Genomic DNA, 11,471 nt, shown 5'->3' with positions numbered 1-11,471 from the left:
CGGCCCCGCCCCCTGCGGGCCCCGCCCCCTCGAGGCGCCGGCGGCCCAATTAGGCGCCGGCCCCGCCCGCAGCCCCACCCCTAGCGCTCCCGGAGCCGCGCGGAGCAGGCGGGGCGGGGCCCGGCCGAGGGGGCGGTGGCCCGAGCGCGGGGCCAGAGGAGCGAGTCGGGAGGCGGGAGCCAGGAGGCGGGAGGCAGCGGCCGCGGCGCTCAGTCCGGTCGCGCAGCGGGAGGGAGGCGCGAGGCAGGAGCCGGCGGCTGGGCTCCGCAGCGCAGCCAGCGCAGCCAGCGCAGCGCGGCGCCCGGGGCCCGGCCCTATGCCCGCAGCCCCGCCGGACCGCCCTTGAGCGCGGGCGTCTCGCCCGCGCCCCACGCCCGCCGGCACCATTGCCCCGACGGCGCGGCCGGGCGGCCCGGCGCTCCCCAGGTTCCGCGCTGGCCGGAAGACGCTGCTAGCGGCCGCCGCGGGCGTGGTGATGCTGCTGGTGCTGGTGGTGCTGATCCCCGTGCTGGTGAGCTCGGGTGGCCCGGACGGCCACTATGAGATGCTGGGCACCTGCCGCATGGTGTGCGACCCCTACCCCGCGCGGGGCCCCGGCGCCGGCGCGCGGCCCGACGGCGGCGATGCCCTGAGCGAGCAAAGCGGCGCGCCCCCGCCCTCCACGCTGGTGCAGGGCCCCCAGGGGAAGCCGGGCCGCACCGGCAAGCCAGGCCCCCCCGGGCCTCCCGGGGACCCGGGTCCTCCCGGCCCTGTGGGGCCACCCGGGGAGAAGGGTGAGCCAGGCAAGCCGGGCCCTCCGGGGCTACCGGGCGCAGGGGGCAGCGGCGCCATCAGCACGGCCACCTACACCACGGTGCCGCGCGTGGCCTTCTACGCCGGCCTCAAGAACCCCCACGAGGGTTACGAGGTGCTCAAGTTTGACGACGTGGTCACCAACCTAGGCAACAACTACGACGCGGCCAGCGGCAAGTTTACGTGCAACATTCCCGGCACCTACTTTTTCACCTACCATGTCCTCATGCGTGGCGGCGACGGGACCAGTATGTGGGCGGACCTCTGCAAGAACGGCCAGGTGGGCCAGGAGGGGACATAGGGCTGGCCTGGGGCCAGGGCACTCAGAAAGCCTGGGGCAAATGGGTACCCGATCAGAGTTGGCGGGCGCGCCAGGCAGACGCAGGTGGAGATCCCACAGCGGCCCCGCTTAGGCATCACAGGCGGGGCTGGTCGGAGCCAGCGAATGCCCCTGACTCCTCTCTTCCTGGGCCCTGGCTCCAAAACAGACGCTGCTGGGCACCAGCGGCATGGAAATGCGGCTGATAAAGCCAACTAGTCAGAGCGCAGGGCTCCGGGGCACGCGGACTTGCCCTTGGGGGCTTGGCCTTTGGGAGGCGGATTCAAGCTGATACCAACCGGCAATAAGGGGAGGGCAAGGATGGCTCTAGGGCACCGGGTAGGGAGACGCAGCCTGGGCGCCCACTGGCGCCTAGGCGCTTGGCTATGCGCGCATGCTGGAAGGCGGGCTGCAGGAAATGTTTGGGGCACAAAGGCAAAGGGAGCCCAGCGCTCAGAGCCCTAGCCGAAATACATCCCCTGCCCTCGGGAAGGGACCACTGAGCCGATCTGACACTCTTTGCAAAATCTGGGACTGGGGGCGGGGGCGAGGGGTGGGGGAGAGCTTCGCACTGTGTCAGAGCTACACTGCGCAAGAAGGCTGCCTTGGGGGTGAAAAGTTTTTCCTCTGAGGCAGGGCAGAGACAGAAACTACCCCTCTTCTTGGTCTCACAGCTCCACCCCTCCTGACTCCTGGAGTGTAGGGGGATCCTCTCTGTTCCCTGTCCCCATTCCAAACACTGGAGCTGGAAGGCACCCAGTGTGTGGGGAGTCAGGTATTGGGACCACGAGTGTGCCTAGCTCACCTTGGAATGGTCTCTCCAGGACCAACCTCCATCCAACCCTGCCCCAGGGTGACAACAGGGTTACTCAGGTCCCTTGATACCACCTCCTATCCCAGTGCTCCCAGCTCACTGAGGCCTGGGGGACTGGGGGCGTGGCCAGGCTGAGTATTCTCTTGAAAGAAGGGGACCCCTGGTCAGAACTAAAGCTCGGAATTGGGAAGAAATCTCCTGAGATTGAGACCCAAGACCTTGTTGGAACCCTTCCCACCACAGCACTACCCTGAGGCTCTGCTGGCCTGCTGGCAAGGCTTTTGGACAGGGGAAGGGGCAGGCAGGGGTGTCAGTAGACTGCCTACCAGGTGCTTGTAAGTCTGCCCCATTTTCTCTTTCCCCTGCCTGGCTGGTCCCCACCCTGTTTTCTGGTTTCTGCCTCTTCTCTTTCTCTCTTTTCTGTCTCTCTCCTGTGTCTGCCACTTCTGTCTGTCTCTGCCTGGGTTTCTGGCCTCTCTCCTCTGGGGCTAACCCCGCTCTTCTCTATTCCTTGTGTGTCTCTCTCCCTCTTGTGTCTATTGGGCTTCCCGATGTCTCTCCTCTTTGTCCTTGGTTTCTGACCAACTGGGAGGCCCCAGCATCCAGCAAGGGCTCCTTCTGCAGACAGCCCCAGGATTCCCTTATTAATCACCAATAAGGGATGAAGCAATGTCACCTTCGTCAACAGAGTTTCTTTCTTTACAAAAGAAGTTTGGGCTGGCACAAAGCAGAGTTTTCAGAGGATTGGGGCTTTGCCTGGATAGGGTGGCAGTCACCAGGCCAGCTGTGGGCCTAGGCCCTGCACTACCTCAGGAGGTCCCAGAAGGGCCCCAGAGATGAGGCAAGAGAGGCCCCAAAGATGCTGTGTGCCTGGGGCAGGGGCACTTGCTTTAGCCACTAGGAGGTGAAACTGTCTCAAAAGCCCCTTCTTTCCCCTTCAGGAGGGGAAGGGTGTTGGCAGAGTCAATGAAGGGTGCTCACTATAGGTGGTACCACAGGCTAATAGAAAAAAAGGAGGTGGCTTTAACTAGGGGTTTCAAAGACTCAGCACTTTGTTACTCAGACCATAGCCCCCAAAAAGCCCAAGACAAAGAGTGGGGCCTACAGCCCTCTCCCCTATATCCTTCATGATTTCTCCATCCAGATTGCCCAAGAGACTCATTTAATTGCGCTCATCATTCCACATATTAGTTTTGAGCCCCTACTAGGAGCCAGGTTTGGGGCTTGGTACCAGGGGTTCAGTCCACTTGCCCTCTAGGACCTCATGGCTTCTGTAGGGGGAACAGTAATAACCATACAATAACACACCCCAACAGTACTGTGTTAAAGGTGGGCTGGGAGCCCACTGGTGACTTCTGTCTCCAAATGTGTTGGCTGGGAGAGAGTGATTCAGAGGGGCCTATCATGGCTCCGACCAACCTGATGGGGGCAGAGACTGGTGAACCTGGGTCCCGAAGGTAAGGAGACACAGCTAGGGAGAAAATGAAAAGTCAAGTGAAGGGAAAGGCTGTCTCAGAGGTGGATGAGGACATTCAAGTAAGCAGAGAAAAAAATGACAAGACTGGGCAATGGACAGGAACAGGAGGGGAGCTTGTGTCTTCCATGCCTTCATAACTGGGGGTCACTCTGGGCTTTTCCTTCTTGGCTTCCTGCCTATAGAGAGGCTTCCAGAATTTCTTTGGGAAGGCAGAGCCTTGGCCCTTCCCCGGGCAAGATGGGGGTGGAGGGACACCACCTTCATGCCTGGTGCTGAGGTCCCCTCTGTCCTTGTCTGAGGTCCACTGGCCCCTGTCCTTAGTGATGGCTTTTAGTCAACACCCCTCAACCTGAAGGCATTGAGCCCTGGTTATTAGGACACGAAGAGCCTGAGGAAAGGACTCTAGGTTAGGGGTGGTGCCCAGGGTCAGGTGAGCTGCCTACAGTGGCCTCCAACATCCACAGTTCAGATGGGTCAGGGAGGATATAAAATTGATAAACTGGGCAGGGGGCTGTGTGAAGACCTGCCGGGGCCTATGGTCAGCATGATACTTGTCCAGGGTAGGAAGCTGTGGGGAGCTACTACAAATGGGCCAGGGCTTAGACAACAGTCTAGTTAAGGTGAGAGGTGGTGGTATATATAAATTGAGGGCTGCAGTATAAAAACCTAACTGGAAATCATCCTCTCACCTGGTGGTGAGAGGTGGTCCCCAGCCAGCCTATCTGGCCACTAATACCTTTCACAACACAGAGCACAGTGCCTGGCACAGTAGGGGCCCAATAAATGTATGAAAACACAGGTGTCCCCTATGGGCCAGGCTGACTGCCTGTGGGAGCCACATGTGCACATCCAAGACCCTAGCATTGATCTGGGGGCAGGGACATGTTTCCTGGATACCTCCTCACCCAGTTCTCCTGGTCAGACCACTGCCTCAGTTTCCCTTCCTGGCAGCCCATGAGGAGGTGGTTCTACAGTGCCCCCTGGTGACAAGGCCCAGACCTGCTTTCCTGCTTCCATGGCAACCTCAATTCCCAGACTTCTCTTTGGACCCCAGGAGGAGCTGGATGCCTCAATTGTTTTCAGTCAGGCAGAGAATTGGGACCCCTGGGTTCCATTCCTGGATTCCCCACCATCTACGGATGAAAGGGCATAAATTCTCCCTGCCTCCGTGGATAATTAGGATAATTACAGCAACAATCATGGTGATGAATAAATAATAAACATAAGCATAACAGTTCTGATGCCTGTCACATCACCGGGAGATTCCTGATGACAGATGACTGTATTCTAATGGATTTGGCTATTAAGGAGCACACTGTTTTAATGAGTTAAGGCTAAATTAATCTGGGTAATAAAAATAATTGTTATTAGTAGTAATTTATTAGCAAAGATAATGAAATGCATGTGTAATAATAAATACTAGCAAGATTAGGGCCCAGGGAACAATACAGGAGTTGGCTGCTTGCTTTCAGCTGTTCCCTAATAGCTCAAGATTTAAATTTTTTTTCTTCACCATCAAAAGGCTTTTACAAAGGTGGCAGTGGTGAGGCAAGGTCTTCTCATCCATTTTTCTAGACAGAGAAACTGAGCTCCTTGACAGACAGCATCGCTCTTATTTTATCCCCTCCCTTTAGCTGGACCAGGAGTTTTCCCAGTTAAGTGCCTATATAGTTCCTTCTTGGATTGGGGAAGAGACGTTGAGCGGGGAGAAGGGGCTGGGGGAATTTGGGCTTTAGATGGAGGACCGCATGCAAATATGTCGGGTCCTCTTCATTGCAGCATTGCGGCTGAGTCAGCAGCTTCTGCACAGCTGACCTGCAGTTCTGCCTCCAGCCCAGGAGAGAGGATGGGCCCCTCCCCTAATTTGGCTTGGTTCTGCCCAGACATCAGCCCTGGGGGGAGGGGGACAGTGAGCTGCCTTCAGGGAAGGGACAGGATAGAGGGACCTTTGAGAAGCCTGGCTGAGAGAACCCCCGCTCAGTGCAGCCTCTCCACACCACAGGCCACAATCCTGGAGATGGCTCTTCCCTTCCCATTCTCTACCCAGAGTCCTGGAGAGGCTCATATCTTCCTGCTCAGCCCTGTGTTGCCTCAGTCTGAGAGGCGTGTCTGGAGATCATTTTTCCACCATCACACAATAGCTACGATTAGTCAGAGTCCCCAAAGGTGACGGCAGGCTTCAAACTACAATACTGGTGCCCCCTTGACCCATCATCCTGCCTGTCCCTCCCTACCCCCATCAAGGCAAGGACCAGCAAGGATGTCAGATTAGACTGAGCATCACAGAGGGAAGTAAGGCCTGGATTCCCTTCCTCCTACCCAGTTCCTTTCTGCCACCCTGGGGTGAGAGAGGAGGAGCTAAGTGTCCTCTTTGGGTGGGGAAATAAGTCACAGGTATATAGCTACAGCTCCCTGGAAGCTGGTACCCAGCCCCAATCTAGGTCTTGGGAGGGTTAAGAGTTACCAGCCTTCCATTTCACTGCTGCAGTGTGGGAGACCCTGGCATGAACTTCAGACAAGGCATCCACAGACCCGCCCTGGTTCTGGGATGGTTGCTTACTAGCAGCCTGGCATTGGTCCAGACGCCTGACCTGTGGGGCCAAGGTGTGCCCTTGTGTCCATCCACTGACATGAGATCGGGTGGATGTGACTGAAATGTATGTAAGCACCATTATTATTAAAGCAGAGAGAAAGGAATGATGAGAGGAGGGAAAGCCTTCCATTCCTTGGGGGTCCAGAGAATTCCCCTCAGCAAGGAAGGACTTCCAGGCTTGGATGTCCTGGAGGCACTGAGGTTCTCCAAGGCCAGATGGGAGCACCTAGAGGAGTTAAGGAGGAAGACTCCACCTTGACTCCAAATTCAGGCCCAGATTAGACTTCCTGTAGAAATCCGGGGCTCCCCTGTGACCCTCTCCCAAAACCCGTCATGTATAATTGGAAGGGAGGTGGAGTGGGATGAAGAGAAAAGCAGAGGAAGAAACAGGCTGGGCTTTCGGGCCTCCAGATCCTCCCCCACGTGGCTGCCTCACCTCCCTACCCTCTCACATTCTCCCGTCTCCGCCCCCGACACCTGCCCCCTTAGGTGCGGGCCAGTGCCATCGCCCAGGACGCAGACCAGAACTACGACTACGCCAGCAACAGCGTGATCCTGCACCTGGACGCGGGCGACGAGGTCTTCATCAAGCTCGACGGAGGCAAAGCGCACGGCGGCAACAGCAACAAATACAGCACGTTCTCCGGCTTCATCATCTACTCCGATTGAGCTCCCAGCGTCTGCATCTCCTGTCCCTCACCCCCAGGGCTCCCTTCCGGGGCGGGGCAGGTGAAGACCCGTCCCCCGCCCACCTCCTCGTTGCCCGACCCGGCTATGAAGCCCTCGGCCCGCCCACACTACCGCCTGGGCCGCAGCTAGGCCCTCCCGCCGGCTCGCCGCAGAGCCGGGCCCAGCGCGCCCGCCCGGTCCCTGTCCCTGGGATGCAGTGTTTACCGCCCCAGCCCCAGCCCGCGCTGTATATTTGTACAATAGGACTGTTTACTGCCCAGCCACGCCTACCAGCCCTCCCCAGCCTAGGGGAGGGTCGGTGGGGCTGCTTCCTGCGCTCTAAGATGAGCTGCCCTCGGCTCCTCCGGGGTGGCACCGCCTGGGGGAGGGGTGAGCTGGGGGGCTGGATAGCTTCCCAGCACCCCCAGAGCCCTAGCCCGGCTGTGCCCCGTTTGACCAAAGCTATAATAAAAACATTTCCATCCTGCGGCGGTTTCAGTATGTGCCCTGGGGAGGGATGCAGGAGAGGACCGTGGACCTTGCTCTTCTCCAGAATGGGAAGGAGTCTAGTGGAAGCTTCTGCAGAAAACCAGGTGCCAGAGTCAGAGCTGTTCCAGGGAGATTGGCCAAAGGGTTCAACGTCCACCACAGCCCAAGTGGGCCTGAGAAGCTGGAACCGGAAGCAGCCCAGTTACATCATCATCTCACATGGTGGACAAGTTCCATTTTTGCATTGCTGAAAGTGGCTTCACATTCCAAAGGCACAGGCGATCCTTAAACTGGGAGACCTAGGTTCTCATCCCCGTGCCCTTCACTGTGTATGATCCTGGGCAAGTCACTCCTCTCAGACTCAATACTGGGTTACTGACAGCCATAGAAAGGAACAAGCTTTGCACTATTGATAAAAGTTGGCTGACCTTGGTCCAAACACTTCACCTCTGGGCCTCAATTTTCTCAGCAATACAATGTAGGTAAGGAGAGCTACTTCACTTGGCTGAGGATTAAAGAGGTATAATGTCTATGCTCAATAAACATAGCTTTTATTATTTATGCATAACTTTAAAGTTTGCAAAATGCTTTCAGGTATTTATCTCACTCAAGTTTTCCAAACGGCCCTGGGAGGTTGAATGAGCAGATTTTATTCTTCCAGGGAGGTGTGACAGTTGCTAAGTTCTATGATTGCACTTCAGTCTAAGACACACTAAGTCTCCTTGCCCTGCCACCACCTCCCTCACCTCCTGTAATTGGGGGCTGTGACAGTCACACAGGGCATTCCTAAATAATTATACCCAGTATTTAGAGAGCACCCACTATGTGTCAGATACTATGTAAGAACTTTATAAATATTATCTCATGGATATGTGTGTGGGGTGGAGAGTGGATTTGCAGGACAGCTCTCATGTACTTAAACATAGATGCTGTTATTTTATCCATTTTAGATAAAGAAACTGAGGCTCAGAGAGGTTAAGTAACTTGCCAAGATCACAGAGCTAGGAACAGGCAAATACTAGTATTTGAACCAAAGAACATGCTCTTACCCAGTACCCCATATTTCATAAAGAATTGAGATCTCCAAAGCAGAACTGAGGATGGCATTAGGGCAGCCTGAGTCCAGCCCTTCCATTCCCACCCTGGCCCTGCAGAGATCTGATGTATTTACAAGCATCTGCCCTGGGCAGCAGCCATGGGGTGAGCCTCTTGGAGAATCCCAAGGCTCTACATTGAGGAAAAGTCCCATCTGGCCTCCCCCCAAGTCTGGCTCAGCTGGAGAGACAGGAAGGAGGGGTGGCCTCCCTCCTGGCCAGGCCCCATGTATGGACCCTTGTCATGGCTGGTAGACTTGAATGACTTTCTTTATCTTCTCTTCTCTTCCCTACCTCCCCCACTGCCAGCTGTGGCCATTTAATAAAATTAGCTTAATGCTTGTTACTTCCCTGTGGGGTCTGGAGATTGAAATCTGCGGGTCCCCACAAACCCAATAAAACTCCTGGCAGGTCTGGCTGGATTGAGAGTCTCCGTTGAGAAGAGTGATTAGATTAGAAGGCACTCCTCCTGCCCCACCAGTGCTGCCCACAGCACCCTGTGATTCTTTAATGGCCACATTGGCCTGGAATTACCCAGGCACCACACCTGACGGGCTCCCCACCGCTCCACAGAGGCCACAGGGACTGGTCCAAGACCTCTGTTACAATGAAAAAGCATGTTCTTCATTTCTGTAGTGAGTGCTTGGCTGGCCAGCTGGCCTGCTTTCTTTCTGGTGACTTGACAATCCTTGTGTCATTTTGAGAGATTGTACTGAAATTTCCATTTTGCAGATGAGGAAATCATAGTCTGAAGAAAATTCGTGACTTGCCCATGATCATGCAGCAGGTTTGTGGCACAGCTGGGACTGGACTGAAGTCAAGGACTTTTTCTACCTTTGCAGGGCATGAGGAGTGTCCTGCAGCACCAGCTGCCAGCTGCTTGTCACTCAGGCAACATCCCAGCTGCAGGAGAACCTACTGGGGAAGTATCTCCCCCATCAAAGAGGGGCTCCCTAAGGGCAGTCTGTTTTTTCCCTCAGACTTTGGACACCCTAAGGCAAGAACTGTGTCTTTACCATCAGATTAGGAAGCTTCCTGAAGGCAAGACCTATGTCTCCTCCATCAGACTAGTGGGGCCTCAAAGATTGTACTTTCTCCTCAAATTGTCAGCTCCTTGAGGGCAAGGTATCTCTGCCAAGACCAGGGGGTTTCTCAATGCAGAGACGGTGGCTGCCATTAATTATGCTGAGGGTAGATACTGTGCTTTTTCTATTAAACCAGGCCTTTCTGAGAGCAGGGGACAGTTTCCATCCTTGGACTTCAGGGTTCCCTAAAGGAGAGACTCTGTCTGCTTATCCAACTAGGGCCTCTCTGAGAACAGAGGCTGTGTCTCCCCTTTGGACTGGGCATGTGTCTCCCCTCCTCCTCAGTCAGGGGCTTTTCTGACCCAGGAACATTCCAGGGGCAGGGCTGGGTGGATGGTGGAAATGAGGCTAGACAGGCAGAATGGCAGGTCTGCTCTGGAGGAAGGAAGCAACAAGCCTCCACAGGCTGCCTCTCCTTTAGAAAGATGTGTGATTAATTAGTGAATAATGTCCCTGCAAGGAGGGGTGTGAGGACAGAGGTGACCCTGGAGCTCACCCACATGGGAAATGCCAGGCCATCCTATGCCCAGGCAGCTGCCAGCCCTAGGGGCTGGTGCTATCTTGGTTTCAGGGTTTATGGGGACCAGAGAGGGCAGCAGGGCCCACCACTGGGGGCTGCCCTAATTGGATGACTTTGCAGGAAGGCCAGGCAGGTGTGCTTGGCTCTCCACTTCAGCTTGCTACAAACACATCTGCCGTGGAGAGGTCCAAGGGTTAATTGCCTCCTGCCTCACTCCTGGTAACCAATATTTCATTTACTGCTTAGAGGGGGAGCTGCCCAGAGAATCAATCCTGGACAAGCATCCAGGAGACAGGGGAGCTGGGGAGGCACAGGAGCCGTTTCCTGGAGGAGCTCTGAGCACCAGAGGAGGAGTAAAAGCACAGAGAAGGTGGCCAGTTGCTCAAAGCTATTCTGGGCTTCGCCTAAGTTCTGCTGAAACTGCTAACAGGACCCCCAAGGGCTATGAGAAAATTCCAGGGGTCCAGAGGCTGCACTACCCCAGCTAGCTGTGTTGTTTCCCATGTCCTGGTTCTTTCTGCATTTATTTATCTGGGTGCCCCCCTCCCAGATAAAGCTGTAGCAGGTTAGACTCTGTTAATAAGGTTATTTTCACAAGTGATGAAGGTATATTTGAAGAGTGGAATTGGAGGTGTGAGTTCCTCGCTCCTTTCCAAGTAACCTTAAAATCCCACAAATGAGGCGATAATAAAGTGGAAGTAAAAAGTCTACACATGTTTGGAACTGGAAGTGGGTGGAGGGGTTACTGAGAGGTGGCAGCTGGGGGCTGGAGGAGAAAGGGACCAGAGGGCTGCTGACCCCATGCTTTCCACATCCTTCTCACTTTGCCCCATCAGCCAAAATTGAGAATCAAAGCCACAGAATGGGCAACTCCCATTACGCAGCTGAAAAAACTAAGAACCAGAGAGGAGCCCAGGTTTGCTCAGGTTGGTTCAGGGCAGAGCTAGAACCAGAGACAGCAGGACCCAAGAGACATACAGGAAGTGGACACAGAAGAACTGGGTTCAAGTCCTGATCATACTCAGTGTTTCAGGAAAAGACACATCACCTCTCTGAGTCTGTTTCCCTGTCCACAAAATGGGGCTGAATAATAAAACTGGAAGGGCTGTTGTGAGGCAACAGATGACAACCTGTTTTGTAAGTTATAAAGCAAAATGCAAATGCACCCAGAGATTCAAGATACCTGCAGGGATCATAGAGATACATCCAAGACACAGTGGTATTAGAGGGCAGGGAAGGCTTCACGAACTGTTAGCAGGGGTTACCTCCAAGGGAGCTGTACTAAGTGGGGCTTACATCCTTTACTTGTATGTTTGGAAATGTTTTACAACAGCATATATTCCTCCAAAATCTAAGCCTCCATCCCTGGAGTTGTTGCTGAAGCTGCCCTTTGGGGGATGGCAGTGAGGGGTAGAACCCAGGCAGCTGGGGAATTTCTCTCCTCTTGTCCAAGGACTTGGGAAATATTGAAACTGGAGGAACAACATATACTCTCTCATCTCTCTGTCAACAGCAGTGTTATAACAGTAGCTTATATATCACGCATTGTTCTAAGAATTTTGCATTTATTCATTCATTTAAGCCTCACAATGATCCTGCAAGGTAGTTACTATCATCAT

At 54.8% G+C, this 11,471-nt stretch overlaps 1 protein-coding gene across 1 annotated transcript; it reads left to right on the top strand.

Annotated features, from left to right (window-relative positions):
- Positions 1-211: 211 nt before the first annotated feature.
- Positions 212-7,152, top strand: C1QL1 (complement C1q like 1). Its single transcript, XM_069481541.1, has 2 exons — positions 212-1,072; positions 6,485-7,152. Exons 1-2 carry the CDS (start codon positions 476-478, stop codon positions 6,662-6,664), a joined length of 777 nt encoding a protein of 258 aa, XP_069337642.1. The 5' UTR covers positions 212-475; the 3' UTR covers positions 6,665-7,152.
- Positions 7,153-11,471: the final 4,319 nt, after the last annotated feature.

Source organism: Eulemur rufifrons, chromosome 9, assembly GCF_041146395.1.
Source record: "Eulemur rufifrons isolate Redbay chromosome 9, OSU_ERuf_1, whole genome shotgun sequence".
Taxonomy (NCBI): Eukaryota; Metazoa; Chordata; class Mammalia; order Primates; family Lemuridae; genus Eulemur; species Eulemur rufifrons.
The sequence above is the reverse complement of the archived record's forward strand: the minus strand, read 5'-3'. Positions and strand labels throughout refer to the sequence as shown.

Bases quoted from the DNA above. Each gene is read 5' to 3' on its own strand.
- C1QL1 (XM_069481541.1), top strand. From the start codon at position 476: ATGCTGCTGGTGCTGGTGGTGCTGATCCCCGTGCTGGTGAGCTCGGGT. The intron at 1,073-6,484 runs GTGGGCCAGGAG...CTGCCCCCTTAG, and splicing joins ACCTCTGCAAGAACGGCCAG to GTGCGGGCCAGTGCCATCGC.